The sequence below is a fragment of the Mya arenaria genome, chromosome 11, assembly GCF_026914265.1.
Source record: "Mya arenaria isolate MELC-2E11 chromosome 11, ASM2691426v1".
Taxonomy (NCBI): domain Eukaryota; kingdom Metazoa; phylum Mollusca; class Bivalvia; order Myida; family Myidae; genus Mya; species Mya arenaria.
In genome coordinates this window covers 68,259,194-68,271,357 of record NC_069132.1, presented here as the reverse complement: position 1 = coordinate 68,271,357, position 12,164 = coordinate 68,259,194, and the positions used below count along the sequence as shown (strand labels likewise).

The window sequence follows — 12,164 nt, the reverse complement described above, 5'->3', positions numbered from 1 at the left end:
CAAAATGTGAAAAATCACCTACATTATTACATGTGCCAATTTCGGACACTGCCGCGCGATGCTTTCATTGTTTAAGTTATTTGTCATTTATTGTATTTTCAATATATGTTAGGTGTTAGAGTTCTACATACTAATGATATGCGCCCAAATGTTTAAATATAATAATAAATGATTTGTTTCTTATACTATTTTCATTATTTGAAACAAATGTTATTTGTTTTTTATTCTTATCCTTCAGATGTAATTGTTCCTGGTTATTAACTTATTTGTATTATTTGACACATTGTTGATATTATAATATGCAAATACAATTAAGAAGCTGTATACACTACGCGAGTTGTGTCTTGTCTCAATCTCTAACATGAAGTCAATAAACGATCCTGGCAGTTATCAGTTAAGGTCCCGGCCATAGCGGTACCGGCTTTTCTCAAAAATCGATCCCGACAGTTACAAGCCATAAGGTACTGGATATATCCATTTAGCGATATATACATGCAGTTATCGGTAGAAGTCCCGGCTTTTTCAATGATGTCCCGGGTCGTTGACGTTAATATCAACCTTAACATATGTTGTTGTTTTTTCCATATTTCTTATTGATTTATTAACAATTTGAAAAAGGAAATGCATGGACATAAAATCAAACATACAATTAGTTACAAGCGTATCCAAAGAATAAATAGGTGCATCATACTATATAAATTGAAATAATTTATATGCTATTAATATATTTTTTTTAATGTACTCACTCTTTTGAATAGCTTGTACAAGCTCAAACGTTACAAACGCAAAGGTAAAACCAAAATTAAAATTTGGGTTCCGGATCCCGGGTCCCGGCAGTCCCGGGTCCCGTCAAATATAACTGCCCCGAGTTTCATGCGGATTACCTTGGGTTCGATAACGAGGCTGAAAAATTATTTTGACAATATGTTTTTTTAGTTCGTTGAACGCAATACTCCTATGACTTTTCTGTTTTTCATGTATGAACATTAGTTTAAAATAGTTTTTACTACGATTTAATCTTAGTTGATCACGTAAGTAATTTTACCTTGTCATTTTAACACTAATCAAAGTGAACCTAGGAAAGAGAAAGTGACATAAATAATTTTTTCCTCTTTTTCCAGTCTTAGTCTAACAAACAAAGGGGGTTAAGCCTTTACTAACACCTTTTGTTCTTTAATAATCCATACACTAATGACATGAAAATGAACATACAACACAGTCCATATGAATAGACGCCCATGCGTCTAAGAAGTTTTGGGTTTGGCAGACCAGTACATAGAATAATTCCGCTTCCAGGAATTACCAGAAATTGGCGGAATCCCCCTCATTACCAGACTTATGCGTCCTTACTCACTGCCATTAATTCAGTGGTAAGTGCAGCTTTCCAGTTTTAAGCATTGCATCGTTCCCAATTTTTGCCGAAAGGAGAAGCTATTCAGAGTTACAATTGATGTTAGAAATATGTTTAATTGAAGTAATTTTAGTTATCATCTGCCTAATATATTAAGTTTGTTACCTACAAATTTTTAATCATGCAATAAGCTTAGAAAAACAAGTAAACTATTATCAAATGATAATCTACAGCATTCAATTTAAGAGGAAAAAAGGGTGCACATGCTGGTCTCCATGTTTGCAGAGGGGTGCTACTGGGGGGGAGCTGCACCCTCTTATAACTCTTTAGTTCAAGTCCTTTTATCAAACTTGTCTGAAATATATTGACCCTAGATATTCTTACCAAGTAAGAAGAAGCAGATGATCAGATGTGTCTTAGTTTGGAAGTTAGTTAGTTTGGATATTACTTTGGTATATGTTTGACAATTAAGGAAATTTGAAAAACACAGAGGACATACTGGTTCAGGGTTCGAATTTAACTTTGAGGAGCACTCGTAAAATTTTGCAAGTGCATTTTGAGGCAACTCGCAAAATGAAAAATCAACTTGCAATTTTATTATTTGCTTTATTTCCTTATAATATTGTCTAATTAAAGTAGAAATTTACACCTAAGACATATTATGAATATTAAAAAGTATCAATGTTGAGTGACTCGACTGCTAGAACCTGTTGATGGCTTATTCTATTTGGGAGGTACGGAAAGACTCATCTGATGCTGGCAGCTTTTTGATAACAAAGCTGTCCAATAATTTGACATTGTTCACTTTGTATATTTACCCTCGCCATCGGGTAATTTAATACCCATTCGACAAGCATGCTACAGATTTCATTAAGTCTGTAAGTATAAAAATCAATAGCGTTATAAATTTGAAATAAAAAAAAGCAACAGTAAATGTAGCGTGGATACTTTGGACCATGAAATATATCGATCGAGGAAGTCTATTCATTTTGACAGTTGGGCGAAAATATATTCAAAGGATGATGGGGTTTACTTATAGTGCCCGAAAGCGCTAAATTTAGCCAATGATTGAGCTAGGTGATTATGTCATTTGTATTCATTTTGTATAATGCACGCCTTGGAGCATCCCGGAAAGATTTGAGATAAAACTTTGCCTTTTCCGTATTTATTCTATTTTTGAAAACTTACTAGAGCGTGACTCCGTACTGTCTTCTTTATACTGGTAATGTTAACATGCCATTTATAGGCTGTTTACACTCGACCACGTAGCGGAGTTAAGTTCATGTTTATTCTACTTTCCTTTTAACATTTTGTGGTCTAGAAAAAGCCGCGAGCTTGAATAAAAGTCACTCGCAATTTGTAAATGTCGCTCAGATTTTGCGAGTATGCGAGTCTAAATTCGAACCCTGTGGTTACCAAAGCAATGAGACTCATTTGTTACCAAACTTGTCTGCTATTTTTTAATTACCATTAATGTTAATTACCAAATTCTAAAGTATGTCTTTCTATTTTTATCCCCACCGAAACGCAAAGGGGATATACTATTAAATGGTAGGCATGGTTATGACTGTGTGTGTGTGTGTGTGTGTGTGTTTGCCTCCAGGCAATCTTATCCAGAGCAAAAAGTACAATACACAGGAACCTTAACTCTGACTGCAGTATGTTTTTAGCTATTACCCTTTGTTGATTTTCTTACTTATTTTTTGTCTGGACCATAACTTCAAAATCATTGAGGTATTGACGTCAAACATTATAAACAGATAGATCTCATTGATGAGAAGTACAGTACATAGGAACAATAACTCTAGCTTCAGTACTTTTTGAGTTATTGCCCTTTGATCATTTTCATACTTGGTGCAGATCATAATAAAGTCTTTGAGGTATTGACTTCAAACTTGTTGATATTGTTCTTTATACAGCGGAGGATATATGGTAGTAAGTGATTGCTCTTGTTTTTGGTTAGTTTGATATTTACAGTTATATTAGTCAATTTAACTTTCAAAATTTATTCATTAGAGCAAAACTATAGCTAATTGGCCTTTCATATTATTTTGTATCAACTTCTGAAATACATTTATGTAAATGTATCAGTTGGTCCAGTACTCCAGCTAGGCCTAAATAGCAGGGGGGAGTGCCCCACCGCCCTTTTTTGTTTTCGGCATCCTGCTGCCTTTTTGGTTTGCCCCGCTGTGCCCTTTTGTTAGACAGAGGCGTCTTGATAATAATTGAATGAACACAACAGGTACTGAAATTAACACCAATTTTGTCACAAAAGTAAAGATAACAGCTAAGGTATTCATTACATATTATTTTTATTGAAAGACTATGTAGTTACAACACATAAACAATAATATTAAGTGAGCGTTGACCCTTGCAAGTGTCCAATTATGGCTCACTACATGCCCATAAAAAGTTCCCTTTCTGACCTAGCTCCATGCTCTTTACAAATGATGACTGGAGAACTAATTGATCTGTTCTATTCTATCAATAAATTTGACACAAATGGGATCCAAACTCCACCTGGTCATTTGTCGGAGGTAGGCAAAGTAGTTAATTGGACTAGATACAATTTTTTGCACAATACATATGCTATCATTTATTGAAAAAATATCATCACTTTATTGGTCAATTAAAATGTTTTGGTGACAACCAGCATCATGTTTATTGGTAACCATTGATAAATGATGTCACAAGCACCTGCTTTTAAAAATTTAGCCATCCTTCTGGAGCTGAAAAAGTAAAGCATTTTGTTAGGGTCATTCTTTTTTTTTGAAAATTGTTTTTATTTGTGGACAGATTCTTATATATATTTTTTGTAGACCGCTTCTAAAACTGTAAAAGTGGTTCCGTTTTATCAGCTAAAATGTCCATACATGTTCAAAATATTGATAATTAGATGTTTCTAATAATTATTGTTAAATGCATTTTGTGGTAGTTAAAACATTAGGATGGATTATGTGCATGAGGAAGGAAAAACAATCGGGTAAAATATGAAAATATGAAATTCAAGATTTTTTTTTAAATGACTTGGAAAAATTGTAAAAAAACTTATAAGGTCTACAGTACACAGTAATAATTTAAATCTTGTTATCTGAGGCTTTGTTCACATAGAAACCTAAGTCCTTTCCTGACGTAAGTTGATTTCTTTAAAAAAATTATAGTCAAATTAAGAGAAATGTTTTTAACATTATAGTGTGTCAATGAATATGTTCTTCAGAAATAAGATTTTTATATCATTTGACCAATTAGGTACTTAAATAAGAAAAGTGGGTTAAGTTAGGTAATGACTTGAGATGCTTTATGAATACGAAATCGGAACAACAATTGCACCATATATTCAGTAAAATTTGATAAGATATTTCTTTATAAAAATTACTTAATAATTTTTAAATTAAAATTACTAGGTTCTGGTATTTATTAATAACCATAATATTTTTTTGTCCTTCCCTGATAAGCCATTGTCTTCAGCTATCTGTTACAATAACAGTTACTATTTATAAACTCTAAGAGAATAACATGGATTGTACCTTTGCCTCATAAGGCACATCCGATGAAAACAATACACTCGCTGTTAAAATAATAATGTCTCATGATTTCAGTGGCAAGTATGAACCTGTGCTGACTGGGTGAGTTGAGGCGCCAACCGCTGTGACGATGGCGGATTGTGACCCAGAAACATTGCTGGAATGGCTGCAGATGGGCAGCGGGGAGATGCGAGAGATGCAGCACATCGCCCTCGAGCAACTCTGCATGCTACTGCTCATGTCTGACAACGTGGATCGCGTGTTTGAAAGGTGCAGTTACATAGCATGGAAATTAACACTTATACAAATAAAGCATTAACAGTTGGATACTTGATTACTTAGTGGCATTCAAAGCCCAGCTAATATATTAAGACATGTAACTCTAAAATCGGAAAATAAAAAAATTAAAATGTCTGTTATGATTTTAGTATATTTATAATAAATATATTTTACAACCAAAACACTGTCTCGAAAGACATGAAGTTTAAAAGAATGAAATAACGTAACATTCATGTGTACCTGGTGAGAAACCTGGAATTATTTGGTATATAACTGTTGAAAGAGCAATGAGTAATATGGCAACTGATTCCTGATGCTAGTTATCATCAGGGCTTCCATTAAGAAATTGAAACTGGAAGTATGAACTTCCTGTCTATCACTTTTGGAAGTTTTACACTAAATAATGGAAGTCTCCATAATACAATATCTTTTTCAACTATTTTTCAACAAATATATTAAAAATCAAATAATTTGCACTTTAATTTATATTATTATAATTCATTACTTAAAAACACTGATTGAAATTATGACTATAAAAGTAATATTGACAAAAGGTTTTGATATTTTGAACTTCCAAGCTTTCAACTTTGGAAGTTTCCTTCTAAGTTATGGAAGTTTTTGTACTTCCAAGGAATCAATTTTGGAAGTTTTAACCCATTTCTCGGGAGTAATATACTTCCAAACTTCCTTTAACGGAAGCCCTGTTATCATGTGTTGACAATTAGCTGTTTTAAGTCAATGACATACAATTCTGTATGACAATTTTTACCCGTTTGTTACTTCAGTTGCCCACCACGGACATTCTTACCAGCGCTGTGTAGAATATTCCTGGACGAGAATGCCCCTGACAATGTGCTTGAGGTGACAGCCCGCGCCATCACCTACTACCTTGATGTATCAGCCGAGTGCACTCGTCGGATTGTGGCTGTTGAGGGGGCTGTGAAGGCACTGTGTAACCGCCTTGTGCTGGTTGACATGGAGTCCCGGACAAGCAAGGACCTAGCAGAGCAGTGTATCAAGGTCAGTTGTCCATATCAAGAATTTTAAGTCACTACTAAGAGGAAATGTCATGGGTGAAAGTCTTCCACAGATATTATATTAATTAACCAGGGATGTGATATGTCCAGAAATTTGAGGATATCTGCAAATCAGATGGCTCCAGAAAAAACTCCCTTCCCCCACCACATGCTCTAAAAATTGACTGTCCAGTTGGCATCAAATTTGAACCCAAGAGTTGCCCCATTGCCGAAATGGTTTCAGCCTTTAATCTGCAAGGTCAATCACTTCCGTTAGCACTTAGCATATTTAAATGTTATCTTAGGCTCCTAAAATGTTTCAAACCCAGAAGCTTCAAAAGGACTTTGACCTTTGTAACTGCCACCAAGGTGCTGTCTTGGACCCACCATTAGGCCTTACTTTGCCCCCCACTGGAACCCCGAGTGAATAGTTAAGGGGATTTTACCTCGAGTAATTTTTACCCTGAAACTTTCATTTTGTATACAACATTAAAAGACTGGCAATTTACTTTTGATCTGCAGGTGCTAGAACTAGTATGCACACGAGAATCTGGGGCAGTGTTTGAATCAGGTGGACTGAACTGTGTCTTGCAATTCATTTGCGAACATGGCAGCCAGGTCCACAAAGACACGCTCCACTCATGCATGTCCGTCGTCACCCGGCTTTGTGGCAAGATGGAGCCAAAGGACAGCTCCCAGCAGGAGTGTGTCAGCTCTCTCTCCGCCCTGCTCGATCACGAGGACCATTTTGTGAGTGACGGATCCCTGCGCTGTTTTGCCTCCCTGGCCGACAGATTCACACGTAGAGGGGAGGACCCAGCACCACTTGCTGCTCACGGCCTAATAAATGTTCTCCTACAAAGGCTGTGTCAGGCAGGTGAACCAGGTAATTATGTAGTTTCTCTTTAATTTTTATAAAAATATTTTCAGAATGATGACCTTTCAAGTTAATCCATTTATTCAATTGACATTGTTTATGAACAGTAATGTGCTCTTGAAGACTGTTTAACAAACAGTATACTTCATGCAGTGATTAGAAAGTGTTTACGTGTTATTATTATTATTTTTTTTTTTTTTATTACCTGCCTTCTATTTATGCAATAACTCACTTTTGATCTTTTTGCAAACTTTAGAAACGTTGCTACATGTATATATATTGCATCTTACTAAGCAATAAATAATATGCAATGCATTTCCACACCAGGTCGGAACACATCGGTATCAAGCACTCCTGGAAAGGTGACAATTACGCCAGAGGCGAAGTCAAGTCACAGTGTCTCCACCGTTATCAGCCTGCTGTCCACACTGTGTAGAGGTTCACCTTCAATCACACACGATCTACTGCGGTCTGACCTCCCACATGCTATAGAGTGTGGCCTCAAAGGGGATGAAAGGTGGGTTTAAAGTTGATTTGTCTTTATTAATTTAATAACCATCATGTTAAAGCAGACGCATTGTAAATGCATTCTTGCAATCAATAAACGTCACAATTAATGTTTTCTCAAGGATTGTAAAAAGGATAGGGTATTTTTAGCTCACCTGAGCACATGAGCTTTTCCCATTGTCCACTGTATGTCTCCCATACGTCAAAAATTGTTTAAAACAACATCTCTTGTTTTGAAAACAAATATCAATGTTGTCTTCAGATGACCTTTACTGAGACACTTTGACATACTTTCTTATTTTGAAGCTACAGCAATATAATTTGGACTATGTGTACAGTTTTGAAAATAAATATCAATGTTTTGCTTGGATGACCTTGGCCACTTTAACATTTGATAATACTCGATCATTGTTTAATACATATTTTGACTGCCATAACCAATGAGCTCATTAATTCTCAATGGTTTAAAACTTTCATTCTGGTGAGCGATTTATTGCCATCATGTCACTCCTGTTTTATTTGCATGGTCCAACAGTAGATAATTGACTAATATTAAATTAAAAGACAAATTTTGTTTTAAAAACAACTTTATTTATTCTTTCAAACTTATGTGAAATTTCTCTGCAGACTGTACAAATGACTGAAATGTTTGTAATATCATGTTTATTTACAACATAACTATTTTGTTTTCAAGTTTAGCGATTTGGCCATTCCGTCAGATTCATATACTACCGGTAATACTATCACAATGGAATGTTATACTCGCAAACTCATTTAGTTAAAAGCTTTCACACTCCTGTTTCAACTGATACTCTGGAAGTTATCAATTTTAAACACTGTCTTGTTTCCTTATATGTTTTGAGAATGAAACAAACATTTTTTTTTCTCATTTATTTTCAACATACATCTTATTTACATAATACAAAACGAACATGAACACATAGTTTAAATGTTTTCTGACTTTATGACAATATATTTTTGAATGAAAAACCGATTTTCTTATCATTTCATGGAAAAAACTGCAACATAATATCTCTATGTGAGCAGGAGTGGTATCAGATACAGATATTTATATCATATGATGTAATATTAGCTTAATTAATATATCTCATCTTCTTTTTTACACAAACTATTGGCACTAAACCAAAAAATATTCATTGTTTTCAATTGCCATTTAAATGTGTCCAAAAATTACACCAGGGGCATATTTTGCCCTCATGAGTATATTTGTTCCCAAGGGCAAAATTTCCCATTGGCAGATGTTCGGCATATAAACACAACATAAGTGTTCAGGTGACATCAGCCTCCACACCTAAAGAAAAAACTTACAAAATGATGGCAAGGAAATTCCTACTTTCAGTTTCAAATATTTAATGGAAGCCTTGTTGGTTAGATTGTAAAGGCATTGTTCTGGTAGCAATAAATAATATAGCCAAAACGGCTACTTTGATTACAGGTTTCATTGTAATTCAATGTTCAGATTGTTCTAATTTTTGTTAAAGTTTTCCACGTGATTTTATGGCATTGTGTTAACATTTAAACATATATTATTTGATGAATATTAAAATGTCAACATTTGCAACTGAAACAGTCCTCAATTATCCTGTTAGAAATACAGCAGATCACAAACATATCCATTAAACTTTCAGAGTTGTAAAGATTTGAAAGTTAACAACAATGATGTTGACTTCGTTGTTAACTTAAACAAAGTTCCGAACAATTGGCCAATTGTCATTCATCTCATTTCAAATTGACATGACGGCGAATTACCTTTAATATTCATTACTGTTAAACAAATGGAGTGATTTAATAGTTACATAATCCTGGACAAATAAATGCAAATGGACTTGGATTCATTATATTCTTTGTTAAAGTAGGTAATTATCAATTATCCGATTTAAACATCATCAATTGACCATCGATCAGTAAATGTACATGTAATATGGATGATCCCTATAAATCATTGTTGAATCTTGATAACCATTATTGCAGATGTTGCCTTGACACCATGCGACTCGTTGACCTCCTTCTGGTGCTGCTATTCGAGGGTCGAGGTGCGCTACCCAAGGCAGGTGCCGCCCCCAGCACTGGCGGACGACTTCCTGGTCTCCGTCGCATGGACAGTCTCGGGGAACGGTCACACAGACAGCTGATCGACTGTATACGCAGCAAAGACACTGACGCGCTCATTGATGCCGTTGATAGCGGGTTTGAAGTGAACTTCATGGACGATGTTGGACAAACGCTCCTCAACTGGGCATCAGCATTTGGAACTCAGGAAATGGTAAGACCAGTTTTTTGTTTTTTTCCTCCACCAGTTTGGGAATGGTGCCAGGGCCTTTCGGATAGGGCAAGATACATCTTTTTGACTATAATTGGGAATTCAAATTTTGTCTTGAAACAAACAAGAATGGTTTAAAAACTTGAATGAAACAATAAAAAGAATGTGATAAAGTGATTAGAATGCACAAATACTCCGGTATGATGACAGAATAAACTAGATGACACAATTTTCATGATTCTCTGAATATATCAAGTACTTGTGCAAATATAAATTAGTTATTTAAATTAGTTGTGCTTTTACTGCATTTTTGCCTATTGATCATTCTTTCTTGTATGCCATATTACAGGTGGAGTTTCTGTGTGAGAGAGGAGCTGATGTGAACCGTGGACTGCGCTCCTCCTCGTTACACTATGCCGCATGTTTTGGGCGCCCTCAGATCGTGAAGACTCTGCTGAGGTTTGGGGCAAACCCAGACCTGCGTGATGAGGACGGGAAAACCCCTCTAGACAAAGCTCGCGAGAGAAGTGATGAGGGACATCGTGACGTTATACAGATATTACAATCTCCAGGTAGTGCTTTAACTTCGGCACTAATGATGTCCTGGGATCCCAAGGACACCATATTTTATGGTGGGACGCCAGAACCTCAAAGTCAGGTGTCCCATTTGGACAACCTTTTTTTTTTTAGCAGAAAGATAAATAAGAACCCAAAATACATGTTAAATCGAAGCAGAGAATAATTTGGAGTTTTTTTTAGCAAGGGAGACTTAAGGAAAGGACACTTTATTACACCTTGGGGTGTCCCTCTTGGGAACTCTGGGAAATTTAGTTAGGGTCAACTCTGAAGTATAGGCTAACCAGGATGTCATAGGAGTTTAAGGTCAATTATCAAAGTCATAGCCGTGGTATATGCTAAGTTTTTCTTCGGATTGAAGCCTAGTATTATACAGCTTTTGAGATAGTTGGACCTTCGTCAGTAAAGTAAGCCTCCTATTAGGCCATTCATACTCATCAAGTTATGTAATTCAGTCATACTGCTTTAACAATGAGGAAACCGAATATTAGTTAGTTTTGGTAGTACAGAATCTGTTGATTTAAAGGATAAAAAAGGGGATGGTCTTTGTAATTCAGAAGGTCAATTAATCAAGATCGTATGAATACAAAAATGTGCTTTGTTGTGTTTCAGGAGAGTGGATGGTGCCTGTGCCCCGAGAGAACCCCGTGGTGTCTGGAGAGAGGGTGGCACAGGGGGAGGGGCCTATGGAGGTGGAGGAGGGGGGTAAGGTCCGCGGTGACCCGGAGGTGGCCCCGACCTACGTCTCACGCCTGCTGCCAGTCTTCACCCATGTGTTCCAGAGCTCCATGATACAGTCTATACGGTGAGATGCTTATGAAATATAATAATCTTAGATGAACAAAACTTCACTCAATCTAATATGAAATGCATATATGTACCCTGGATGTAGTTACATTTGGGGGCAATATAGGTTTTGTGTCGGTCACGTAAGGTCACGTCCCTAAAATTTTCAGAACACAACTTTTAATCATTCCTTTGTCCCAGTGGTATCTGGGGGTATTCATTACTTCTGTGATAGGTCTATTTTCAGTTGTTAAGCTGCAATCAATATTGAGGAAAATAAATGCTATAAAATGTGATTATACATTGTATTTTATTATCATTTCATACCGTACAGCGTTAACCACATTATATGACATTAATGCTGATTACAACATCAACCTTTTTGTGACTCAGAAAGTCCAGCCTCTCCCTGATCAAGAAGATGGTTCACTATATGGAAGCTCCGTTGTTGTTGTCGCTGTGTGACCATGGGGATGAACCCGTTGGTACAAGTTTCCCAGCCTCGCTGACGGAAGTGCTTACAAATGTCCTAGATCACGAGGTGGGTAAAGCTGACAATGTAGATGTTGATGAAGAAGTTTTTAATACTATATTCAATTTGATTTTGATTGTATGCATATAATTAGGATAATACAAGTATTTTGGCCCCATTGCTTCAGTCCAAACAGCAGTTTATTTGTGTGTTCATGCTTCATGTAATGCAGAAATGCATGCAAGCAAATTTTATGAAAGGCGCTACTGCTTATTGGGAAATTTGCAAGCGTGCTCCCATTTACACATGATAATTATTTCAAAACTTTAAATAATTATTTATCAAGATTAAAATTTAGGTATATCATTGAACTGATTATTAATTTTAAAAAAAGGCTATTAACTATATATGTTTGTATAAAAGAAAAGCTGATCACTGTAACATCCTTTACCATTGCAAAATGACATTGTGCCAATCCAGTTAGAGTGTATTAAT

At 35.8% G+C, this 12,164-nt stretch overlaps 1 protein-coding gene across 3 annotated transcripts in view; it reads left to right on the top strand.

Annotated features, from left to right (window-relative positions):
- Positions 1 to 874: 874 nt before the first annotated feature.
- LOC128208124 (E3 ubiquitin-protein ligase HECTD1-like) overlaps positions 875 to 12,164 on the top strand; it is a 44,508-nt gene continuing 33,218 nt past the window's right edge. For 2 of the 3 annotated variants that reach the window (XM_052911490.1, XM_052911488.1), the window contains exons 1-9: positions 875 to 1,031; positions 4,951 to 5,145; positions 5,940 to 6,174; positions 6,693 to 7,056; positions 7,375 to 7,564; positions 9,547 to 9,838; positions 10,185 to 10,407; positions 11,024 to 11,216; positions 11,591 to 11,738. In XM_052911490.1, the coding sequence (XP_052767450.1) occupies positions 5,006 to 5,145; positions 5,940 to 6,174; positions 6,693 to 7,056; positions 7,375 to 7,564; positions 9,547 to 9,838; positions 10,185 to 10,407; positions 11,024 to 11,216; positions 11,591 to 11,738 (1,785 nt within the window). In that variant the 5' untranslated portion in view covers positions 875 to 1,031; positions 4,951 to 5,005. Of the gene's footprint in view, positions 1,032 to 1,296; positions 1,371 to 4,950; positions 5,146 to 5,939; positions 6,175 to 6,692; positions 7,057 to 7,374; positions 7,565 to 9,546; positions 9,839 to 10,184; positions 10,408 to 11,023; positions 11,217 to 11,590; positions 11,739 to 12,164 lie in introns of all 3 variants that reach the window. The other variant, XM_052911489.1, reaches the window with a different exon arrangement.